The sequence below is a fragment of the Labeo rohita genome, chromosome 14 (assembly GCF_022985175.1).
Source record: "Labeo rohita strain BAU-BD-2019 chromosome 14, IGBB_LRoh.1.0, whole genome shotgun sequence".
NCBI lineage: Eukaryota > Metazoa > Chordata > Actinopteri > Cypriniformes > Cyprinidae > Labeo > Labeo rohita.
Genome location: NC_066882.1, coordinates 20,858,594 through 20,883,380, shown reverse-complemented (window position 1 = coordinate 20,883,380; position 24,787 = coordinate 20,858,594). Strand labels below are relative to the sequence as shown.

The window sequence follows — 24,787 nt, the reverse complement described above, 5'->3', positions numbered from 1 at the left end:
GTATGTTTATTTTATTAGCAAAATAAAATGTAAAATCAAAGTATAAATAGTCTTCCTGCAGCTTACATTTCTATTTTTGTTCGATTTTTTAAAGCTATTTAGAAAAAAACAAGCTGTAACTCCAAAACTTCACTCCTAAAACATTGCACTCAAAGCAGTTCCTATGTGCACTTTAGAAATTTAAATTATATATAGTAAGAAATATAAAGATAAACAGGATAGTGTCAAAAAACCCAACTGACTTGATAGAAAATCAAACACTCTGCACTATTCACTCAAAGTCACCCAGCTGTAATAAAACTTACACATTTGTTGTAGTACTTGTTGTTTAGGTCTAGTGTTTTTGTAGGTGTTCACACATTTGCTGTTTATAGGTATACCGATGTCATTCTCTGGTGAGTATAGCAAACAACACTCTTAAACAAACATAGATATGAAAACCAAAGTGATGATATCACAAGGTCCTCCACCTCAGCAGCGGCCTTCTTTCACAATCAAAATGTCTGCATTAGTGTGCCTAAAAAACAAACACCCTTTCAGTGATTCAACATCCCAGCATCTATACCACAACACTTGCAACTAACAGCAAAATCCATACAGTAATGCTATTATCCTACACAAACAGAAGCAAATGAATGGACTCACATTCTCTGCACGCACAGGGTGCATTCATTGACGTATGTGATGCCATCATTACCACATACGGGAGAGTAGTTGAGAGGGCATGCTTGATTGACGCTCAAGCCTCCACATGCAGGCTGTCAAATTAAAAACACACATGTAATTCACAGATATGCATCACAGTTTATCTTCTGATACGTGTTTGTTCTGGGTTTTAGTGCATTGATGGACTTACCCTGCGGTAGAGTCTTGATTTATCCTCTGCACCTGAAAAAGTGGTACTGTTGGATTAATCTTATTGCAATAATTCTTTGTTAATTCCAAAAATAAATGAGAGTGACTTACCCACAGAGAGGATGAGGACCAGGCTCATCAGAACCACTGCTGTTCCAGTCATGATGATCAAATGAATGATCTCTGGAGAAATCTGTGTTTGTAAGTTCAGGCTTTACTTAGCAACTGGCTTCCAGCTTGTTTCTGAGTGTTGTATTGTTGATGACCAGCAACATATAGTTTGAAAGCGTGGAGGAGGAGGAGAGGTGCTGATATTTTGACGGCTGTCCGCCCCACCTACCCGCCGTCCCGCGTCAACAACACTGACAACAGAGCCTCTCTATTGTCTCTCTCTTTATTAAGGGATAAACATTCCAGTCTGTCCAAAAATTGCTGAGCACAATCCAAAATGCATTGGTCTGTATAATATCCCTCAAAACAGGTCTGGCTGGGAGGTGTGTCCCTGTTTATTGGCCTCAAAGTGAAATAAATAGAATTCCACTAAACATGGAATGCAGTTAACAGTAATTATGTAACGTAATGATTAACTACATAAGTTAGCAGGGAATATGGAACTGGAAAACACCTTTGACATAAAAATATTTATGTGTATCAAAACAAAACATCCTCTTGAAAATTTCTGAAATTAATATCATGTTTAATTCTTATGAAATGTGCAAAATGAAACTCCTGATTTTAACAGTGTTATAGAAGTTAAGTGAAAATCAAATATGGCACGGACCCAAAATAGAGAAATTCTGGCAAATTTAAACAAAAATAAATCAAGCAATTAAAGTGGCAAATAAAAATTTAAAGGTACTATATTATGCTTGACTTTTTAACTACAAAAATCTTGAGATTAATAACAATGACTGAATTACAGGCTATCTTTAAATAATTGAAATAATAAATTGAATAAATGTTGAATGTACAGAAATGTACAGGTCTGGAATGGTGAGTAAACAATGACAGAATTGTTACTTTTGTTGGACTATCCTTTTAACAGCTTAAATTAACTTTAATAAAAAAAACACAAAGCCATTGTATTGATACTTTTAAGATTTTTAAAGTGTGAGTTTTGGGGTTTGACAGCTGTGGCCACTGTGAACTGCTGATGTATAGAAAATAAAGAGAGTGTAAATTCTTCAGAATTTCATCTTTTGTGTTCAGCCAAAAAAATAAAATAAATAAATAATAATAAAAAAATAAAAAACTGTAAGAATATATTTTTTTTTAAAAATAAATAAATAAGAAATAAGAATAAAAATCAGGATACAGGTTTGGAATAACATGACCATGAAATAAATACACACAAAAAAAATATTTTTGAATTAAAACAAACAAACAACAACAACAACAAAAAAAAAAAACATTTATGCTTTTATTATTCAAGAATCTATTAAATAGATCTTTTTTTTTTTAAATATATGCTTTTGTACTGTTGTATTCATCAAAGAATTGTGGGGAAAATGTATCACTGTTACCACAAAATATTAAGCAGCACTGTTTTCAACACTAATAATAAGGCAATTCATTTTTGTCATGAGTTACAGGAGTACGAAAATTAATGGTTTTATTACAAATAAAACCAAAAAAGCATGGTTACTATAGTTAAACCATGGCAACCACAAATTAACCATGGTGTTGCTGCAATAACCATAGTTTAACCATGGTATCTGTAGTTAAACTAAATTCAAATGGTAATCAATGCGCCAAAAAACACATGGTTACTACATTTTTACTATAATGAAACCATGATTAATTTTCGAAAGAACATCGTAAAATATACAGACAACAGTTAGTTTAAACTGTAATATTATTTCACAATATAGCTTTTTTTAACTATGCTTTTGAGCAAATAAATGCTTCCTTGGTGAATATAAGAGACATTTCTAGCATTTTTAGGACAACCTGTTTCCATAATGTGCAAAGGATTTGTTTACGTTTGATCATCTATTTCTGTCTGCAGGAGAAACGAGCAAATATTTCAGGTATTAAGAGAATCAGAAGCTTACAACATATATTGACAAATTGTATCTTTATCTGTTTTTATTAAGAATTATAAATGTAATGCGTTAAAGGTTGCTAAATAAAAAAAAAAAAAGAAAAAAAGCCTACTGAATAAACTTAACATATTGCACAAGAGCTCCGCGAACTTGAACGATACTTTTCGGCTTCCGTACTGACTCTGAGTGAACTTCGTTCCGTTCAGAACTGCACGTCTCATCTGGCTTGTCAATCACGCTGCAGGTACAATTTAGATTTACGTTGAGTAAAATGATACAATTACGCGGTATTTTCCGGAACGCGTTACGTCACGCAGAACAATGTCTGTCTGTGAAAAGCCTATATACGGTGAGTTTAATCAACAGTCACTAGTTTTACACAGGGGGAAGTAGCTCACATTCATCATTGTAGGTTTTCCTTGCAAAACAAAGTTGATAATACTGAACTTTTGTGACTTTATAATGGCATTGAATTAAAAGACAAACGCCAGTTTTTTGGAGCTGTGTCAGAGGACGGACGCCCATTGTCTGTCATATGATCATGTAACTCCATTGTTACATTGTTTGTTAAGACCTTGGCAATGTCAGGAGTTACAAAAGCAAGTAATCATTGCAAAAGAGTTTAATAATTCATATAGACAGTCAAATAGATATGTTGGAGGCTCATATTCTTTATGCATATATTGATTTTATAGTGAGGTCCAAATGTCTGAGACTACTGGTAAAATGCTTATACTTTGCATTCTACAGCAAAAAATAATTACATATTATAAGCATTAGTTTCTGGTATGTCACTTTATGACAGCAGCACTTGAGCTGCTTAAACCCAAACAAACTAAACTTTTGTATAAAACTTGACCATGTTCAGCAGCATGTTGTAAATACGAAGAAAATCTGACCTTTTATGCAAAAGTCACATGGTTTTGCTTATTTGATTTAGTGACTTTGAAATAGTGCAAAAACGTAATGTCTTTCTTCTTACATTTCCATCTTTAAAGGTCCAAAAATGCATTTCCAATGCAGTCTGAGACTTTTTGACTCTTCTGTATTTATACCCAGTGTGTCTAGCTGTTCAGTTTTTAACATGTCCTTGCACAGAGTTAAGTAAAGAGTTGTCTTGTTTAAAAAAAAACATGAGATATGGGGACATAATTTGTAGACCTTTGAACTAAAGTGAGATTTGGTTGGTCTGAGCCTGTAGAATGTAAACATTTGAACAGTTTATCTTCAATATCAAATGTTAGCTTCAAGGGTTTTAAAACGTACTTTGGGTTTTGAATTGGGGGGGGTGCCTTAAAAACCTTAGGAATTTGAAATAAAAAATAAACATAAACAGAAAGCTGGAGCTGCTATTTCTATAATGTGTTAGTTTTGTCTCATAGCTAAAAATGTAACCCTGGACCACAAAACCAGCCATAAGGGTCAATTTTTTGACCTGAGATACAACTGTTTGAAAATCTGGAATCTGAGGGTGCAAAAAAAAAAAAAAAAAAAAAAATCAAAATATTGAGAAAATTTCCTTTAAAGTTGTCCAAATGAAGTTCTTAGCAATGCATATTACTAATCAAAAATTCAGTTTTAATATATGTACAGTAGGAAATTTACAAATTTTATGTTTACATAATATCCTAATGATTTTCAGCATAAAAGAAAAATCAATAAATTTGACTCATACAATGTATTGTTGGCTACTGCTACAAATATATCCATGCAGCTTATGAATGGTTTTGTGGTCCAGGGTCACACACAAATTCAAACAAGTGTAGAACTTCTCAGTTGAACAGTTCCACTAATAACCACATGGTGCCACTAGCAGTTTGTTTTACATTTCCTGAGCAGCCCAGGGCATCCATCTCCACTGGACCTCAGCAGCAGAACTCAACCTTTTATGAGTTCCGCACCTATTACATCCAGCCGCATCTCAACGCCGCCTTCCTCAAACTGACCAGTGAGAAGATCCATCTGCGGACAGCCCACTCAGAGCTCGTTGGTTATTGGAGTGTGGAATATGGGGGTCTTAATCAGGTTTTCCACATCTGGAAGTATGGTGAGAATGACTACTGAATTCTTAAACGTCTAATCCAGGGGTCACCAAACTTGTTCCTGGAGGGCCGGTGTCCTGCAGAGTTTCCCTCCAACTTTCCTCAACACACCTGTCTGGAAGTTTTAAGTATACCTAGTAAGACCTTGATTAGCTGGTTCAGGTGTGTTTGATTAGGGTTGGAGCTAAATCAGGGGTGTCAAACTCTGGTCCTGGAGGGCCGCAGCCCTGCAGAGTTTAGATGCAATCCTAATTAAACACACCTGATCCAACTAATCAAGTCCTTCAGGCTTAATTGAAAACTGCATACTATGTGTGTTGGAGCAAGGTTGGAACAAAACTCTGCAGGGCTGTGGTGCTCCAGGAACTGAGTTTGACACCCCTGAGCTAAACTCTGCAGGGACACCGGCCCTCCAGGACTGGGTCTGGTGACCCCTGGTCTAATCTGTGCTTTTAAAACTTTATAGGGTTTCATAACCAAGTAAAATGCAACGAATCATTGACATTTCTGACCTATGGAACCTGAAACTTTACTTCTAGGGGTTCGGTAGGTGTCCTATATTAGCTGGAACATCCTGCCTTATTACCACTTATTTAAAACCCTTGTACTGTGCTGAAAATTCTTTACCCCATCAAAAATGATCAGCTTTTAAAAATTGCTTGTAAATTCTCATTATGCTATATTATCAACAAATCTTGGTTTCAGGTTTTTGTCAACTTGTTTGCTCATAGGCCTCATTGATCTAAGCTTATGCAACTTGGTTTTTGAGTGGAAAAATAAGCGTTGTGGTTAATTTTGGCATTATTTGCTCAAAAACTGAACTCAAAAAAATTGACAAGCAGTTTTCTGTAGGCCGGTCATTTTTGACTGGGAACACCACAAGTGTTTAAAGGGGTCATCGGATGCTAAGTTCACTTTTACATGTTGTTTGAACATTAATGTGTGTTGGCAGTGTATGTACAAATCTACCCTATAATGATAAAAATCCATGCAGTGGTTTTTAATTAATCTGTAAAAATATCCCCTTTTTCAAATCGAGCCGTTCTTAGATGCCTGTCGTTGTGGCGTCACACGAACAGAGGCTGCTCCCACTATAGTTGATTGACATGAGCGTCTTACCTCAGATCAGTTGTAACAGTCCAACCTCAATGTTTTGATGCCAGAGCAGGGTTGTAAATTGGACAAGAATTGAGCGATTGAAGTGTTGTGTTGTTGGATGTAATAATGAACATAGTGTTTGTCATTTACTCCCGACATCTGAGCCACTGAAGATACAGTGGATTACGTTTGTTTGTGAAGGGAATGCGCCTCCGATCTACATATATCCGTCTATGTTCGCGCATCTCATTCGTGATCCAGATTCACTTACAGAAGAAGTGTCTATAAAGGTTTTTTATGAATCTTTGCGATCACCTTTTCTAATAATGTTCTAGTTTAGCGGCTAAAGTAAACCGGCTCGTCACTCCACAGAGAGAAGAGAGGGGCGGGGCGAGCAGACCTCATTTGCATTTAAAGCAGCCTCGACCAGAATGAAGGTAAAAAGGGTGTTGTTTTACAAAACCATTAAGAATTTTTAACCAAAGTATATTATAGACTTTTCATTAAGACCCTAAAGAATCATACCAACTTTTGGAAAATGAGCATCCGATGACCCCTTTGAGATGAAAGAAGACGCAATGTGTGAGTAGAGTTAGTAAGTTTTAGTGCAGTGGGATGACATTTAACATTTTTGGGAAAACAAAATCCTCTCCAGGTCAAAATGACCGTAACACAACAAGAATAAGGTAAGAATTTTGAATCATTCTTGGCGTTCATACAGTAAACAACTAAGCTTTCCAAGATAATATGTATTTAGTTTATTTAGAATGTTTAAAAACACAATGCATCTCACATACTTCTCCATAAGAAACACTTCTTTCTGTCTTTGCTGTAATGATGTTTAGATAGCTATGCCCAGCGGGCATCTGTGCGGGCAGCCCTGGCTCAAGACCCCAACTGGATTGAGCAGTACATCTCTAAAGCGATGCCCATGCTGAGCTCTCAGGACAACGAGGTGACGTACCTCGTACCCTGGAGCAAAATTCAAAAGCCACCCAAAGATGGAGGTGAGAACTATGTGCATTAACATTCATGCACTGATTTTTAAAGAGGCACCCATGCATGCTGACATGGTACTACAGGTGATATAAAATATAAGCACAGAAAAAAAATCATTTTAACAACTTGTTGATTGATCATAATGACTGTTTTCAAAGAGGTTTCCTGAATATTCACCCTTCTGCTATTACATATATGCATAAAAGTTCAATAAACTGTTCACAAAACAAAGATACACAGATTTCAAATGCTCTAGGCGAATTGATCTAAACAGCTTTTGTGCAAAATATATTGTTTTTTTTGTAGGAATTTTTGAGCTGGTCACCTTCCAGATGAAGCCGGGTGGTCCAGCGGTGTGGGGCAAGGCGTTTCAGGTAGCGGTGGGCACCCACACAGGGTCAGGATACACCCATGCAGTTGGGGTTTTTCACTCTGAATTTGGACAGCTCAATCAAGGTGAGTATAGACAAGAAAGAAGATATGTTGTAAAATGACCATGTCATATTTTTTAAAGTTACAGTAACCTGTAATTTAAATATACACTAGTATTCAAAAGTGTGGGGTCAGTGAGTTGTTGTTGTTTTTAAGGTACACTGCTGTTCAAAAGTTTGGGGTCAGTAAGATTTGTAATGTCTTTTTTTAAAGAAATGTCCTGTGCCCATCAGGGCTGAATTTATTTGATCAAAAATATTGTGAAATATTATTTCAATGTAAAATAACAGTTTTCTGTATGAATATATATTTTAAAATGTAATTTATTCCTGTGATGCAAAGCTGAATTTTCAGCATCATTATTCCAGTCTTCATTGTCACATGATCCTTCTAATATGCTGGTTCATTCTAATATGAAAATCATTCTAATGTGCTGGTATATTATCAATGTTGAAAACAGTTGCGCTGCTTAATATTTTGTTAGTTGTTTTTTTTGTTTGTTTTTTTTTTTTTCAGGATTTTTTAATTTTAAAGTAAAAAAGGCATTTATTTAAAATAGAAATCTTTTGTAACAATACAAACTAAGATTTATAAGTTTGTGGTCAGTACATTTTTATTCTTTTCTTTTTTGAAAGAAATTAATACTTTTGTTCACCAAGGATGTGTTAAATTGATAAAAAGTCATAGCAAAGACTTATATTGTTAGAAGATTTAAACTGTTCTTTAATTAAATTCGTCGAAGAATTCTGAAAAAAGAATCCCAGGTTCCAAAAAAATGATTTCTGAAGGATCATGTGACACTGAAGACTGGAGTAATGGCTGATTTAAAAACAAAAAATCAGCTTTGAATCACAGGAATGAATTAAACTATAAAACGTATTAAAATAGAAAACCATTATTTTAAACTGCAATAATATTTCACAATGCGGCTTGACAAATGTAGGCTTGATGAGCATAAAGGAATTCTTTAAAAAATTATTTATATTTAAAATTGTGCTGATCCCAAATTTTTGAACAGCAGTGTATTAATATTTTTATTCAGCAAAATTGGTAACAGTACAGGCATTTATAATGCCCTGAAAAAAAGTGTATCATAGTTCAACTTTAACATCACAGGAATATATTACAATTTAAAATATGAAACATTTTAATAGTAATGACATTTTTCACAATATTAAAGTATTTTTGATCAAATAAATTCAGGCTTGATGTGTTTAGAGACTTAAAGAACATTTATAAAAATCCTTCACTGCAAAAAAAAGGCTTATCTTACTTAGTATTTTTGCCTTGTTTCTAAAATATCTAAAAATACTTAAATTAAAATGCATTTACTAGGTAAGCAAAATAGCTTAAAATATTTTGTATTGTTTCCACGGGTAAAAAACTAAATTAAATGCTGTTTGCTTAATATAAATAAAATTATCTGCCAGTGGGGTAAGTAAAATACTCTTGATATAAAGGAACACTTCACTTTTTTAAAAAAAATAGGCTCATTTTCCAACTCCCCCAAAGTTAAACAGTTGAGTTAATGATATTACGCAGCACCTGAAAATAGGCAAAATTCCATCAACATAACCAACGTGACCACCCGCTTGCACAGGGAGACTGATATTTTCAGGCACTGCGTAATATCATTGCGCCTGCTGCAGCCATGATATGGCAGCAAAGTTCCTTGATTATTACGCCAGAATGAGAGTATATATAACTTTTTATTTTTCGTCTTAGTACGCGATGTAACTACAGAAGAGTCAAGTTTTAAATAGGAAAAATATCAAAACTCTTTGTTCATTTTTGAGCGAGATGCTAACGGTCTAATCAGATTCAATAAACTATGCTGTCCTATGCTACCGCCAGACCCGGAGATCGGCTGAATGGATTCGAAAAATGGTAAAACTCAACTATTTAACTCTAGGGGAATTGGAAAATGAGCCTATTTTCAAAAAAAGTGGAGTGTTCCCCACTGACAGATAATTTTACTTGTTTACAAGTGCATTTTGCTTAAAACAAGACTAAATATGTTGTTTTGCTTATGTAGTAAATGCATTTTAGTTTAAAATATTTTAGATATTAAGGTATTTTCACTAGAAACGAGACAAAAATTCTAAGTTAGATAAGCTTTTTTTGTAGTGTTATAGGCCTAAAACTTTTGAATGGTAGTGTATGAGTAATACCAAATAAGAAACCCAAGTGTGTTGACAGTGCTAATGTATTTAATTATTAACATATATTTTGCTATTTTTCTCTATGCACAGTGCATGTTTTATGGTGGTATGAGAGCGCAGACCAGCGGGCAGCGATACGGCATAAATCTCATGAAGATGCCAGAGTGGTGGCGGCAGGTAGTTTTATCATACAATATCGATACCATCCCATTATTATAAGAGCAATTTTTGTGCTGGAAAAAATAATCTTTTTGTTTTACTGTTTGCATTCTTTAAATATTACCATTCACCTGTACTTGTATTTTTTTTTTCTCCAGTAAGGGAGAGTGCAGCATACTTGGTGTCACAGAAGAACAAACTCTTGTTCCCCTGTGCTTTCTCACCAATGAAATAACATGGCTTCATGCTTTGACTCCAAACTCAGCAAAATGTGGAGTGAAATTTTATTGATGCAGTGCATGAGATAAGTAAACTGAAACAAGAACAAAAGATTGAATTCTAGAAAGTTCCTTAAAATGTTTTTGCTGATGGTCAAATGAATGTGAATCAAAATAATGCTTTGCGTCTCATTACAAACTACTGCAGATATCTGTTGTCAGTGTTTCACGTCATTCTTTTTCTACAATAAATGCTTTACATGCCAATAAAATCAGCACTTGTTAAATTTGTATTTTAATGGATTAGATGTAGTCTGGTTACATGTTAAGTAGACAGACACTGAAAATATTTCATACCTCATATTTCTCAATATGACGTCACAGATCAAACAGTATTAGGGTTGTAGAATTGTCATGTTTTATTGTGTAAATACAGTAAGTGTACAAAGCGAGTAACAGACAATCCACAGCCATAAATGTGAAATGTAAACAGGTATTAAATGAGGAACATCACTGTGGTACTAAAACTTTTTTTGTCCTTTTAGGGTTTTTTTGTTCTATCGTTTTGGTCGAACCCAAACCAAAACTAAACAGTATATTTAAAACAGCAAAAACATAGTCTGTGGAGAATCCAGTGCAAAGAGATTAACACATTTTGACATTAAATTAAATTTCAATTAACACAGCAAGTAAAGTGCTTGGATGAAAGGCGGGCAACGTTGTCGCCAATCCCAATGAGATCCAAAATACTGATTTAATAATCCAAACTGAATGTATGGACAGATCACGCTTACAGTACTGAACGGCTAATGGGATACAGCTGGAATCAGTGTTGTGTTATTGTGGATTTCTGTATTTCCAATGAAGGGCACGCTGGATGCCCTTTAACTAAAGAAGGCACATAATCGGTACGTTTTAATTGATTTCCATCTAAGTTGTTCACGCGACTCCTGGAGCATCCTCTAGGATTACCGTGTCAGCCGAGGTATTTGTTACATATTGTAACCATAAAGCTTATTTGTATAAACTTTATTTTATTATTTTATTTAAAAAAACAACTACAAAATCAATCACTTTTGTTTTGCCGTTGCACAAAGGCATGTATAAAGATAATGCGAGGCACTCTTGGATAGAACAACCTATGAAATAATGCCCCTTATGACTCTTTAAAACATCTAAAACAATCGCTTGTTTATAAATAAAGACATATTAAAAACAAAATCATTTTAACAGTACAATTTTCAGTTTTGCAGTTCCATGCAAACGATTCTGATTCTTCAGCATGTGATTCCCAGTCTTCTATTCTTAAGAAAGTAAAAAATAAAGACACTGACCCTGAATTATTGATCATTGGCATGTTTCCATCTGCCTGATTATCTTGCACGATGAAAGTGATTTCTATCGGCGACTGCGCAAATATACAGTCTGTGCAGCCAGACTACAGCAGAAATTATGGCTTCAAGTTTTTAGCACTGTGACTAACATGGTGCGGATTCAGCCATGCTAGAAACACGAGAGAAGTCTTTTTAATTTCTTTTGCATTGACTTGCATTGAGTGTCTCGACTGCAGTATCTGCCTCTCAGCTGACCGGTGAAGACTTTTATCTTCAGACAGAGGTCAGAATGGCAGGCTGCAGCTCAAAGGCCACAAAAACATTGTGAAATGTGTGGAATCCACTGGCTCCAGTTAGCATGTAGTGTAAAGGAGACTCCGGCTCACACGAAGCTTTCTATTGGCTTCTCCATGTTCTCTTTAGTAGACAGAGGGCTCAGGAGGACCATGTTGACCGCCGTGTCTTTACGACGAATGGAGCTGTCTGAATGGTCATCACTTTGGTCCTTGGCAAAGTTAACAAATACCTGTTGATCGGGAAGAAGAGTATTTAGTAATCACAGCAATCCAAATCTGTATGACATTTTTTCTTCTGTGAAACAAAATGAGATATTTTTAAGAATCTTGGCAACCAAACAGTATGGACAAAAATACTATGTAGTCAGTGGGACCTGAAACGGTATGGTTACTATTTTCAAAATCTTTGTGTTCAACAGAAGAAAGAAAGCCATGAGAATGACATGAAAAAGAGTAAATGATGACTCTCTTTAACAGTTGACTGTTTTTTAACTTCTTCCTGTCCCCAGTAGGGGTCACTGCACTACATACATGACAAACTGTTCAGAAATGTGCCTGCAATAATGCCCTCTTACCTGGTCCAGAGTGGTCTGGGACACGGAGTAGTCCTCTATCCTGAGAAACTCTTTGTTCTTCGCAAGGATGCTGAAGATGTGAGCGAGAGAGGTGAGGGAGGAGGGAAGCTGGTATTGCAGCATGTTTCTGTGTTTTTCTTTCAGGGTGCTTCCCGGGAGCTCGCTCTCAATGAACTTCATCACCGGCTGCAGGTCAGGATCTGGCCCCGCAACCCTCAGAATGATAGTGTACCCATCGCCAAATCTGCAGGAAACAATGTCACATATGTGTCAAAACTCTCCTACAAAGTAATATATGCTTCATGCCTAATGTAGTTGATTTAAGCCATTATTTTTAATGATGGCACTAGTGTGCAGAATTAACATGCTGTAACTTTAAAAAGCTTAAATAAGCCATGAACCAAACCAACCAGCTGCAAGGTGGAAAACAACATCACAAACTTTAATTTTGGAGCCAGACTGTGTACTTAAAGGAGAAGTTCACTTCCAGAACGAAAAATTACAGATAATTTACTCACCCCCTTGTTATTCAAGATGTTCATGTCTTTCTTTCTTCAGTCGTAAAGAAATTGTGTTTCTTGAGGAAAACATTTCAGGATTTCTCTCCATATAGTAGACTTCACTGGTGCCCCTAAGTTTGACCTTCCAAAATGCAGTTTAAATGCAGCTTCAAAAGGCTCTAAATGATCCCAGCCAAGAAAAGAAATTGACAATTTATATACTTTTTATCCTCAAACGCTTGTCTTATCTATTCTCGGCAATGCTCATGCAAACTCTGTGTAATCCAGGTCAATGCAGTTAGGGTATGTCAAAAAAATCCCATCTCGTTTTCTTCTCCAACTTAAATTTTTTTGTAAAGGGCGTTTGATCTTTTTTGCATGTTCACTTTGTAAACACTGGGTCGGTACTTCTGCAGCGATGTAGGATGATTTTGAAGTTGGAGGAGAAAACAAGATGGCAGTTTTTCGACATACCCTAACTGGATCGACCCAGATTACACAGAGTTTGCATGCGCATTGCAGAGAATAGACACAACAGGCTTTTTTTAGATTAAAAAGTATATAAATTGTCAATTTGTTGAAAATGGCCAATTGTTTTGCTCGATAAGACCCTTCTTCCTTAGCTGGGATCGTTTAGAGCCATTTAAAATGCATTTTGGACGTTCAAACTTGGGGGCACTATAGTAGTCCATTGTATGGAGATAATTCCTGAAATGTTTTCCTCAAAAACCTATTTCTTATCAACTGAAGAAAGAAAGATATGAATATCTTGGATGACAAGTGGGTGAGTAAATTATCTGTAAATTTTTGTTCTGGAAGTGGACTTCTCCTTTAATGACTTAAGTCAGGGAAAGAACTACAATCCCAAGAAGCACTGAGAATGACAAAATCAATTGAAATGACAGATAAATCTAAAAGTATTGACTTGTTGCTTGTGTTGCACATATATACAAATTTAATGTATAATTATTATTGTAAATATTTAAAGGAGAAGTCCACTTCCAAAACAAAGATTCACATACAATGTACTCACCCCCTTGTCAGTCAAGATGTTCATGTCTTTCTTTCCTCAGCTGTAAAGAAATTATGTTTTTTGAGGAAAACATTTCTGCATTTTTCTTCATATAATGGACTGATTTGGTCCCTCGATTTTGAACTTCCAAAATGCAGTTTAAATGCGGCTTCAAACAATCCCAGATGTGGTTGTAAACGATCCCAGCCAAGGAAGAAGGGTCTTATCTAGCATAACGATCGGCTATTTTCATAAAAATAATACAATTTAAATACTTTTTAATGTCAAATGCTCATCTTGTCTTACTCTGCCTGGACTGTTTTTGTTCCGGTTTGTGACAGTTAGAGTATGTCGAAAAACTCCCATCTCATGTTCTACCTCAACTTCAAAATCGCCCTATATGGCTGTTTTACCTTTTTTGTTAAGGGTGTTTGATCTTCTTTGCATGTTCACTTTGCAAAGACTGGGTCGATACCTCTACAGTGATGTAGGATGATTTTGAAATGATTTTTGAAGTTGAGGGTGAAATATGAGTTTTTCGACATACCCTAACTGTCTTGAGCCAGAATACACACAGTTCAGGAACAGCAAGGCAAGATGAGCGTTTGAGATTAAAAAATGTATAAATTGTATTATTTTTATGAAAATAACAGATTGTTTCGCTAGATAAGACCCTTCTTCCTCGGCCAGGGTCGTTTACAACCACATTTGGGATCGTTTGAAACCACATTTAAACTGCATTTTGGAAGTTCAAAATCAGTCCATTACATGGAGAAAAATGCTGAAATGTTTTCCTCAAAAAACTATTTCTTTACGACTGAAATGAACTTCTTGGATGACAAGGGGGGTGAGTACATTATATGTGGATCTTTGTTTTGAAAATTGACTTCTCCTTAAAGTAGTTTTTGTTTTCTGGGCAGTTTGCTTGTTTCAGTTCTGATTGGCAGAGATTTCTCTGCAGAATCATGGGTAATGTAGTTTTTTTTTTTTTTTTTTTTACCAAGATTCCAGTTTTACATATGATTATTTAAAAAAATAAGTTGGAATAATGTGAACTGATGGCTTCAACAAAGAATAGATGATCAATTAACAACCTTGTATCCCTCTGTAGGTCTGTCTATAAGTATATAAATCAATTCCCGAATGGAGAAAATGAAAGGGATTCTAACTTCCGAGACCCATTTGCTACACTCTGTATTATTCATGATCTTACCTGTTCTTCAGGTGCTGTACGCTCCCCAGACAGCGGAACCTGCCGTTCACCATGATGGCCATCCTGGTGCACAGCGCTTCACATTCTTCCATGCTAAGAGTGAACAAAAACACAGGTTAGTAAAGAAGAAAACATGAAACACTGCCCCTTAGAGATAGATGAAAGTCTAAGCTTAGCAAAAATCTCAGCTAAACTAAGAAGATGAATATTTTAGAGGACAATACTATGTATTAATAGCTCGCTTAATGATCTTGTGATCTGTAACATTAGCTAACTGATAGTGTTTAAGTGCATAAGCTAGTTGTATTAAGAAAAGTCTGGTGAATATACCTGTGTGAGGTAAGTACAACAGAGCGTCCCTCTTTGATGACGCTGTGAATGCAGTTCCACAGTGCTCGTCGTGCTTTGGGGTCCATTCCAGTGGTGGGCTCGTCCTGTAAACAAAAGCACAACCAGACTCGAACTCGAATTTCAGCCATAGGAAAACACACACTGAACAGCTACGTTGGCGGGAAGAACACCATCTTTTTCTCACACGTGTACTCAAGTGAACCGAAACAGGCTTGCTGACTCTTGAGCGTTCTTATGTGATCTTTGTGTCGTCAACCCACCATGAAGCCTCTCTGAAGGTGAAGGCTAAAGAGTTCAGGGTAATTTAGCTCTGGGGTGTTATAGTCCTGAACTCCTTATATAACCAGAGTGGAAACCCAGCGGAGAGAATAATCAAACAGTGGTCATATGATCCAGATTTATGTTGTTTTTGCTGATTAGTTTGCAGACGTTCTCTCTAGGAGGCACAAGACTTTGAGCCAGTTGTGTACAAGTGTCCTTGTGTGGAGATGTGTGTGTTTGAGGAAATGCACATACCAGGAAGACCACTGGTGGGGCTCCAATGAGTGAAATGGCTGTGGAGAGTTTGCGCATGTTGCCACCGCTGTAGCTTCCTGCGTTTTTGTCCACGTACTTCACGAGGCCCAGTTTACGGATTCCCCATTCCGCCACCTGACCAAAGGTACAACACATTAGTAAAACTACAACACTTTAATAGTTCCTATTAGGGTTCATCTCACAAAACCAGGTCACTTTTTTTTTTTTAGGTTTTCAGGTCACTACCAGTCAAAAGTTTTGAACAGTGAGATTTTTAATGTCTTTTAAAGAAGTCTCTTTTACTCACCAAGCCTGCATTTATTTGATCCAAAGTACAGCAAAAAGAGTATAATTTTGAAAGATTTTTACTATTTAAAGCAACTGTTTTCTATGTGAATATATTTTAAAATGTTATTTATTCCTGTGATTTCAAAGCTGAATTTTTAGCATCATTACTCCAGTCACATGATCCTTCAGAAATCATTCTTTTCTATTCTATTCTATTCTATTCTATTCTATTCTATTCTATTCTATTCTATTCTATAAAAAACATTTTAGTATAACATATTAGTATTAGTATTATGCTGAAAAGAGCTGAGTAGATTTTTTTCAGGTTTCTTTGATGAATAAAAACAGCATTTATCTGAAATATACATCTTTTGTAACAATATAAATGTCTTTATCATCATATTATTTTGATCAATTTAAAGAAAAAATCTATCTATTTTTTAGATAGATACTGACTCCAAGCTTTTGAATGATATGGTGTATAATGATACAAAAGCTTTTTATTTATATTAAATATATATATATATATATATATATCAGCATACACTAAAGCCTGTATAAACACTTTCTTTTTTTGTTTGTTTGTTTGTTTTTTGCATTTTGGTAATGAACACTGGCATGTCAGATGTGAAAAATAAGTCATTTTAATAATTTTTTAAGCATGTATAATTGCAGGGGTTTTTTTATTTTATTTTTGTGGTAAGATTTGACCTGGACCTGTGTGGTTCACCCCAAAGGTCACATACCAAGAAATTATATTAAAAATTGTATATCATTATTTAAACACTGGTGTTAGTTTATATGCTCTGCTCACCTCACAAACTTCCTTCTCAGGTACACCGCGCAGGATGGCGTAGAATTCCAGATGTTCCCGTCCTGTCAGCAGATCATTGATTGCATCAAACTGGGGGCAGTAGCCCATGTTCTGATGTACTTCATCTATTTCTCTGAGTATACTGGAAAAAAGAAAACAGCGTCATCATAAATTCTTCCAAGAATTTTAAGATCAACCTATGACACTATATTGACTAAGCTGTATTAGGCAAGTAGCATCATATATGCTGCTTATAATAAATACTTGTATTTTACTGTCTGTACCTTTTCCCAGCCAAGAATGCTTCTCCTTTGGTGACCACAGAGTCTCCAGTCAGCATTTTAAAAGTGCTGGTCTTTCCAGCTCCGTTGACACCAAGCAGACCAAAACACTGAAAGAAGGAAACACGTCAGTTTGTGGTCTTACAGTAAACATGACTCATTGAAATTAAGCTGATCATGAGGCAGCTGTGAAGTGATCATAAATTACCTCTCCTGGAGGAATGCCAACACAGAGACGATCGACAGCCGGCTTTTGTTTCCGCTTGTACACCTGAAAAGAAAAGGATGACAGATTGATGAGGGCACCATTTATTTGACTAAATTTAAAAAATACCCAAGATGATGTCTGTGATCATCAGCCGAGGATTTCTGCTGACCTTAGTGAGTTGTCGGAGTTCAAGAATGTCTCCCTGTCCAGCTCCATTCATGATCCTCTGCCTCTCTCTGGCCACATCCTCGTCTTCCTCTCCAATCGGACTCAACTTAGCACTTAAAGACCTGCAATAAATAGCCAAAAATCACTTTTAGATCTGAATCTTCTAAATCAGTTCATATAAATGTAATTTGTTTCAGAATGTCATGTTGCTTACTTGGGTTCAAAGAAGAAACGGTACTGGATAAGGACTGTGATGATGAAGAAAACCACTCCTTCCACAGCCATGGCAAAAAGATTCTTGCCCACCATGTCCCACTCCAATGGAGAACGGAAACGGTTCTCACCTAATACAAGATAAGAGAGCATTCACCATCCGTAATAATTACTCTTGCAGTAGTTACAGTAAACACAGTGGATGGAGATCAAGTTTATGAGATCAGACTTTGAACTTCATGAAAAAAAATCTGCTGATCTTACCAAATCTCTCTAGAGCGTCAGCCATGGCCTGATTCTTCACCATGTCGATGAGACCTCGACCCAGACAGAAATGTGGGAAGATGAGCAAAACGTTCTTCAGGATGTCATTAATGCCGCCAATCTCCTGCAGCAGAGGATGAGTAGCATTAGAAATCATATGTGCTTGTGAATTGCAAATAGCAAGAGGGCATTAGGATGAGACCAAAGAAGCAAGTTCTTACATTACTTCCAAATAACTCCATGACAAAAGTGGACACGCTGCCATTGATCCCAATGAGGATGTTGACGCTAGTGAGAACCACGTAAGCGGTGCTGGGGATTTTGAAGAGGAATGAAGCTGGGTACATAAGAGGAGTGATGGACCATCTGAAGAGAGACAAGAATCAGTATTTATTATGTGGAAAAATGTGCAAATTGGCAGTGTATTGTGGCCCCATGTCAGGCCCCAAGCATATCTAGGTGCACAATATCATGGAGACATAAGGGTGGACTCTTTTCACCAAGGAAGATTCCCAGATTGTGGGGTCTTTTAACTTTGGAAAGTATAATATATAATCCCATACGGGGCCCTAAAGGGGTCTTTTCATACCTGCGGAACACAACATATAGATAGATAAGGGTGGGCTCTTTCACTACAGGAAATTTACAGAGGCCCCTTGTGGGATCTCTAGGATATCTAGGGATCAGAGTATCTAAGAGACATATTTTGTAAAGACAAGCACTACTTACATTTTCTTCAGAAAATAAACCTAAACATAGCTTATATTTATTTGAAATGTAAAAATTATTAAAAATGTCCCCAAACATACTTTATATTGTTTTTTTTTCCTATTTTTATTATATTTCTATTGGACATTTTCTTTCAAAAATGTCCCCAAACATAATTTATAACCTTTTTTTCCTTTTCTATTGGATTTTTTAAAAAATGTCCTTAAATATACTTTATAATCTTCTGTCCTATTTCTATTACATTTCTATTTGACATTTTCTTTACAAAATGTCCCTAAACATATTTTATAATCTTTTTTCCTATATCTGTATTTTTATTTGATGTTTTTTTTTAAAGAAATGTCTGCAAACATACTTCATAATCTTTCCTATTTTCTTTCAAAAATGTCCCCAAACATAATTTATAACCTTTTTTCCTGTTTCTATTGGATTATTTTTAAATGTCCTCAAATATACTTTATAATCTTCTGTCCTATTTCTATTATATTTCTATTTGACATTTTCTTTACAAAATATCCCAAACATACTTTATAACAGTTTTTTCTATTTATATTTCTGTTTGACATTTTCTTTCAAAAATGTCCCCAAACATACTTTATAATTTTTTTCCCTATTTCTATTATATTTCTATTTGACATTTTCTTTAAAAAAAAATGTCCTCAAATACTTTATAATCTTCTGTCCTATTTCTATTATATTTCTATTTGACATTTTCTTTACAAAATGCCCCTAAACATACTTTGTAATCTTTCTTCCTATTTCTGTATTTCTATTTGACATTTTCTTTCAAAAATGTCCCCACACATACTTTATAACATTTTTCCTATTTCTGTTATATTTCTATTTGACATTTTTGATTTTTCTTAAAAATAAAAAAAGACTAAATAATACTAAAAAATATTTTATGATTTGAGTTTTTCCCCTATTTTATTGTATTATTTCAATTATAAATATAGTTCATAATCTGTTTTTCAGTTTCTATTTATGAAATATTTGTCAGTACCTACATAAATTATCACCTTTTTGACCTGGAGTATATGCTAAGTATATATGAATGTCTTGATTTGTTTTTCTTACCCATAAAGAAGCAGTAGAAGGGCAAGAACAGGCAGGTTGGTGGCAGAGACGTAGGCTTTTTGTTGAAAGCACACGAAGATCAAGATCACCAGAGTAGCAGGAACAACGTAATTGCACTGTACCAGAAAACAGACAGAAATGTGCATTAGAGATTTTGTCTCAGCAGCCAAGTAGGTGAGTGGTGCATTATGAGATTTGAAAGTAACACCAGACACTTACCATATCCCACAGAAAGTTGGCCAGCCAGTAGAGGTACGGCTGAACTCCGCTGATAAACTGCATGTGCTTGGCCTTATTCACTCGCTCCTGAATGAGGAAGACAACAAAGCTGGCGGGGACGAAGGACATGGCGAAGATCACACAGATGGAAACCAGCACGTCCACTGAGGTAGTCATTCTGAAATGCCATAAATCAGGGTTCAGAGCTTAGAAAAACATGACCAATGCACTATTTAAATTTAACTGAATCAACGTTTCAATGCTTACAGGGCCACTTGAGAAAGCTGTTCCTTGGTCAGATTGAGCGGATGGTTGAAAGCAGTCATGCCAAACTGACGGGGGTCTTTGCCAGGTGGTAAGTTGGCACGCAAGATACCATTGTTCATCACATTGAGGAAGGCTCCAATACTGTGCCAGCCCTTGTTATTGAACCATATCTAAAACCAAAATGCCAATAATGATCACTCCAGGTAGACTTAGAATGTCTACAATGGGTTTAAAAACAGCAGTCGTCAAGTTGTCACTCACCTTGACGTTATTCTTAGTGTCCAGCCCATTGATGAAGGCAGACAGGCTTTTCAAGAAACGGTCGGCCGCTGATCCAGAGTCCTAAAAACGTAAGATAAGAAGAAATACTTCATGCACTTTTCCTGGGAGCGATTTGATTAATTTCCTAAGAGTCAATGTTTTGGCTTACCTTTCCCAGTTGGAAGATCTCCCTGACTCTAGAAATGGCATCATCGATCTCCTCAGCAGGAGGAAGCACCTGAGTGCTTCTAGCACCCAATGAAAATCCTCCATATCTGAATTCATTCACCCATATCTTGTTCTTTAAGCTATGAAAGAAACAATCTATTAATGTGTTGAATAACACAGTTGAACTATTTCAGTTCATGTGGCTAGACAATCAAGCCATACCTTTTCCCAATGATCTGTGCGTAGGTCTTCACTAGATAGTCTGAGATGTTTCGTCCCGTCAGGTTCTGGAGGATCTCAGTTTCACTGAGCTTCATCTGAGGAGGTGGCAGTCCACCTGCACCAGCAGGGCATTCAGGGAGCATCTTCTTTTTGCCATTACAGCTGCACTCGCAAGCAGGCGATGGATTGTCCATGGTCCAGTTTGTCGATGTGAAAATGTCCATCACGCTTTCTGCCACTTCTGGTGTAGACCATTCCTCATCGCCTATTGTACAGGGAGCCTTACTAAAACCATAGGAGAAGACAAGTTTAGTTTTTTCAGAATTAAAAAAAAATTAGCAGTTTCATAAAATGTAAGTTACTTACGGAATCGGTTCTCCTTCCATGCATCGTGTTCCAAAGCCAGGATCATCTAATAAAGCGTTGAGTAATTTTTGTGTGCTTATATCATGTGGAGCATCATCACTGTAATGAAGAAAGACTGTATTTAATCTAAATGGTTCCAAGCATTTTAAATTTATGTTGAGTAGCTTTGTCATTGTCATACCTGATGAATGTAAACTGTTCTTCATACATCCAGGGGTTAAGAGCCAGACTTGGATATTTTCCAAATGGTGGCACAATAAGACTGAACACCAGAGCGATGCACACAAACACAGCCGGAAGAACAATCTGCAAAGACAATCAAAGTGAGCTGATCAAAACTGTACTGTACTGACATGGGCTGTTTCCCAAAAGTAGCATAAGCCTAACTAGATTATAGAAACCACTGGCACCAGTAGACCCTATCATCTACTTAGGCTTACAATGTTTTGGGGAATCACAGACACCATTGGCACTAATAGTGTATACAATATACTTAGGCTTATGTTGTTTTTGGGAATCACAGAAACCATTAGCACCAATAGTGTCTTTTATATACTTAAGCTTACCACGTTTTTAGGATCTGTAGACACCACTGGCACCAACAGTTTCTATGATCTACTTAGTCTTACGATGCTTTTGGTTAACACAGCCTAAGTTTATTTTTTTTAATTGACAATATTTTCCATTCCTACCTGTGCAAAGAAGCCTTTCCTTGAGCGGCGAGCGTAAAGGAATCTCTTCCACAATAAAGCCACAAACTGCTGCCTCTTCAAACTCCAGCCTTTCACCTGATATGATCCTTTCCCATTGGAAACACTCAAATAGTCTGTCTCTTTCGATTCTGGTGATCAAATATATCAACAGGAGTTGGCAACAGCACATTTAGACTTGTATGGCTTAATATAACCTAAATTATGTCTCTTACTTAAATTTGTAGTAGATAACCTATGAAAGATTTACATTATTTAAAAAATCCACGTCGCTTTATACATATTTTGGACTATGGGGGCGCCATTGTTTCAATTATGTAAAATGGTTGCACTAGGTGAGCTACTGGCGCTACCTGTTGCTATTTTTATAGCAACACAAGTCAGAAATAAAATACTGATACGATGACCACAGCTACTGAAAGAGTTTACAGGTGGTAATGGATATAAGCGTAGGCTTAAACCAAATTGCGTACCATTGATTTTTCCCCACAAGGTGTCTAAACGCCCTGAATATTGAGTGAAATCCATGCTGAGAAACTACTTCATTGGCTGTGACGTCATGACAAGCTTCAACATGTTTACATCCTGCCAGGATGGCATCTAACATTTATTGTCTCTGCCATTTGTAAGCTCTTTCATAGCTGTAGTCTACTAAAAGCTTTAAAGGCATCAGAGAACAAGGACACGGGTCTTTAGGAAGTTTTATTCGTCCACAGGCATCTTCTCATTCGTTTCTTGTCTTATTATCTGTAGGAAAGCAGTGAAGACTCACATCGCTTCTCTCAAAGCCAAATAATGTCATATCGTATTAGTATTTTAGCACCTGTTGCAACCTGCTTAAAGCTTAAAGAGCGCAACCGTTTCAGGTCACTAAAATAATGGCGCCCACATAGTCTGAAATATGTATAAAACGATGTGAATTTTTTAAAATAACATAAATTTTCAGTAAGATACATCTTTTATAATATATAAAGTCTTAATACCCAGGGGTCCCTTTAGAACCAAACAAATTAAGAAGATATTTGGCTCACTCTACTGTAAAGACACAGTATAGATAGGGCTTTTAGGGTTTACCTGGATCACCATCAGAATCGTTGCAGTCAAAGTTATCGTCTTCGGTCAGGGGTTTGAGGCAGCTCTGGTGGTCTGCGCCAAATGCATGTCGTCTATGTCTGCGCACTGGCAGAGTTCCATCTAACAAAATTAAAAATCCAAGATGAGACCTCTTTCTGCTTACTCAGTTTACTAGAGGGCTAATACTGAGGTACAAATTTACCTGAGATGATTTCCGTGTCAACTCCACTGTCCTCTGCCACTTTAAGGAAAATCTATAAAGACAAACAAGAAAGATCATTCGTAACTTGCATATGAAGTCAAAAATCACAGCTAGCAATAGCATCCTAAAGTTTTTGCTGACAGGTAAAAGCCAAGACAAGCTACACGTACCTCTTCAAGTGTAGTATCTGAGACACCATAGCTTGAAATGCCAAGGTCAGCAAGCCGGTCATCCAGGTCATGGAAGAGCTCAACGAAAGCACCATCTTTGGCAGACTCGTACGGCAGCACATATGTGATCTCATGACCGAGGTCTTCCACCATGCGGGCAGCTGGAACGTGCTTTAGGATTAGACTGGAGATGAGAGCCACATCAACAGGAACAACGGGAGATTCAGGCCATGTAGTTCCTGCAGAACATAATGAAAACTTTAGTGAAGATTCAGTTATAATCTCATGAACTGAAAAGTTATCCATCATTTTAAAGTTTAAGGTGTTACCGATCGCTGTGGCGGCTTCGCTTTCTTGGTCGCTACCTAGACCAGCATCCGAGCTGCTCTCAGATGCATTGTCGTCCTAGAAAACCAATGAAACGACAGTGTTTAGCATATTAGCTTAACAACAAATCAGTGTTAGTTGAGTGTTCTTGAAACTTTAAGTGTACTTACTTTCTTAACAAAAGACACAGTGCTACTCGAATTCCTGCATGAACTGAGAGAAGGCTCAGTGTTTTTCTTCACCAAGGTAAGATAGTATCCGGTTCCCAGTTGAGTCTTAAGAAAGAGTGAAGAGCCCACACAGCAAAGCTTTCCATGGGAGATGATTGCAATACGATCGCCCAGAATATCCGCTTCATCCATATGATGGGTTGAAAGAAGGATAGTCCGACCTAAAAAATACCCGAAGTCCTTAACGAGATCTGATTGGTATTTTCTTTGCTTTTAAATACATAATAGCGAATGGGGTAGTTACCTGCACGATACTTCAGAAGAAGGTCCCAGATGCCTCTTCGAGCATATGGGTCCACACCTGCAGTGGGCTCATCCAGAATAACAACCTTGGACCCTCCAACAAAAGCAAGGGCTACTGAAAGTTTTCTCTGCATACCACCTGAAAAGCACAAATATGTAAGTTTGCAACAAATCAAACAACTAACAAATCAAAATTTCAGAGGTCGTAATGCCACACACCTGACAGCTGGCTAGTCCTGGATTTGCGCTTATGTGGAAGGCCGGTATCAATCAGAATCTGCTCCATTTCAGCCTTCACTTCCTCCTCAGAAAGACCCTTCAGACGGGCGTAGAACCAGATGTGCTCTTCTACTGTCAACCTAAAATACGACAGGTGGATTAGCATCCACAGAACTTATCTATACCTAATCTATATTTATAACCTCAAAGGGAAAGTTCACCAAAAATAAAGATTTGGTCATTAATTACTCACCCTCATG

The 24,787-nt window shown here is 36.5% G+C and overlaps 3 protein-coding genes across 3 annotated transcripts in view; 1 reads left to right on the top strand and 2 right to left on the bottom strand.

The window, feature by feature from the left end:
• On the bottom strand, nucleotides 1–1,198 carry LOC127176394 (probable pancreatic secretory proteinase inhibitor). Its single transcript, XM_051128037.1, has 4 exons — nucleotides 967–1,198; nucleotides 857–888; nucleotides 646–758; nucleotides 1–517 (listed from the first exon to the last, which is right to left on the bottom strand). Exons 1-4 carry the CDS (start codon nucleotides 1,016–1,018, stop codon nucleotides 472–474), a joined length of 243 nt encoding a protein of 80 aa, XP_050983994.1. The 5' UTR covers nucleotides 1,019–1,198; the 3' UTR covers nucleotides 1–471.
• Nucleotides 1,199–3,073: 1,875 nt separating this feature from the next.
• Nucleotides 3,074–10,221, top strand: nipsnap3a (nipsnap homolog 3A (C. elegans)). The gene is made up of 6 exons (XM_051127172.1): nucleotides 3,074–3,249; nucleotides 4,740–4,947; nucleotides 6,886–7,047; nucleotides 7,346–7,495; nucleotides 9,724–9,810; nucleotides 9,951–10,221. Exons 1-6 carry the CDS (start codon nucleotides 3,172–3,174, stop codon nucleotides 10,025–10,027), a joined length of 762 nt encoding a protein of 253 aa, XP_050983129.1. The 5' UTR covers nucleotides 3,074–3,171; the 3' UTR covers nucleotides 10,028–10,221.
• A 184-nt stretch (nucleotides 10,222–10,405) lies between these two features.
• abca1b (ATP-binding cassette, sub-family A (ABC1), member 1B) overlaps nucleotides 10,406–24,787 on the bottom strand; it is a 43,262-nt gene continuing 28,880 nt past the window's right edge. The window contains exons 20-47 of the mRNA XM_051127171.1: nucleotides 24,528–24,667; nucleotides 24,310–24,447; nucleotides 24,006–24,226; nucleotides 23,838–23,913; nucleotides 23,509–23,747; nucleotides 23,339–23,390; nucleotides 23,137–23,256; nucleotides 22,045–22,193; nucleotides 21,534–21,658; nucleotides 21,353–21,451; nucleotides 20,987–21,271; nucleotides 20,766–20,904; nucleotides 20,597–20,677; nucleotides 20,336–20,505; nucleotides 20,069–20,246; nucleotides 19,850–19,965; nucleotides 18,265–18,409; nucleotides 18,044–18,167; nucleotides 17,781–17,910; nucleotides 17,568–17,688; nucleotides 17,399–17,461; nucleotides 17,194–17,300; nucleotides 16,910–17,051; nucleotides 15,808–15,942; nucleotides 15,271–15,374; nucleotides 14,941–15,033; nucleotides 12,216–12,459; nucleotides 10,406–11,870 (exon numbers count right to left, since the gene is read on the bottom strand). Coding sequence (XP_050983128.1) covers nucleotides 11,727–11,870; nucleotides 12,216–12,459; nucleotides 14,941–15,033; nucleotides 15,271–15,374; nucleotides 15,808–15,942; nucleotides 16,910–17,051; nucleotides 17,194–17,300; nucleotides 17,399–17,461; nucleotides 17,568–17,688; nucleotides 17,781–17,910; nucleotides 18,044–18,167; nucleotides 18,265–18,409; nucleotides 19,850–19,965; nucleotides 20,069–20,246; nucleotides 20,336–20,505; nucleotides 20,597–20,677; nucleotides 20,766–20,904; nucleotides 20,987–21,271; nucleotides 21,353–21,451; nucleotides 21,534–21,658; nucleotides 22,045–22,193; nucleotides 23,137–23,256; nucleotides 23,339–23,390; nucleotides 23,509–23,747; nucleotides 23,838–23,913; nucleotides 24,006–24,226; nucleotides 24,310–24,447; nucleotides 24,528–24,667 — 3,880 coding nt within the window. The 3' untranslated portion in view covers nucleotides 10,406–11,726. The remainder of the gene's footprint in view (nucleotides 11,871–12,215; nucleotides 12,460–14,940; nucleotides 15,034–15,270; nucleotides 15,375–15,807; nucleotides 15,943–16,909; nucleotides 17,052–17,193; nucleotides 17,301–17,398; nucleotides 17,462–17,567; nucleotides 17,689–17,780; nucleotides 17,911–18,043; nucleotides 18,168–18,264; nucleotides 18,410–19,849; nucleotides 19,966–20,068; nucleotides 20,247–20,335; nucleotides 20,506–20,596; nucleotides 20,678–20,765; nucleotides 20,905–20,986; nucleotides 21,272–21,352; nucleotides 21,452–21,533; nucleotides 21,659–22,044; nucleotides 22,194–23,136; nucleotides 23,257–23,338; nucleotides 23,391–23,508; nucleotides 23,748–23,837; nucleotides 23,914–24,005; nucleotides 24,227–24,309; nucleotides 24,448–24,527; nucleotides 24,668–24,787) is intronic.

What these genes read in the sequence shown, in the direction of transcription:
- LOC127176394 (XM_051128037.1), bottom strand. Translation starts at nt 1,018, where the DNA reads ATGACTGGAACAGCAGTGGTTCTGATGAGCCTGGTCCTCATCCTCTCT. An exon ending in AATCAAGACTCTACCGCAGG is followed by an intron (nt 759 to 856) that starts GTAAGTCCATCA and finishes TTAATTTGACAG; the next exon opens with CCTGCATGTGGAGGCTTGAG. An exon ending in ACCCTGTGCGTGCAGAGAAT is followed by an intron (nt 518 to 645) that starts GTGAGTCCATTC and finishes TTTGTTTTTTAG; the next exon opens with GCACACTAATGCAGACATTT.
- nipsnap3a (XM_051127172.1), top strand. Translation starts at nt 3,172, where the DNA reads ATGATACAATTACGCGGTATTTTCCGGAACGCGTTACGTCACGCAGAA. An exon ending in CTGTGAAAAGCCTATATACG is followed by an intron (nt 3,250 to 4,739) that starts GTGAGTTTAATC and finishes TTTCCTGAGCAG; the next exon opens with CCCAGGGCATCCATCTCCAC. An exon ending in ATTTGGACAGCTCAATCAAG is followed by an intron (nt 7,496 to 9,723) that starts GTGAGTATAGAC and finishes CTCTATGCACAG; the next exon opens with TGCATGTTTTATGGTGGTAT.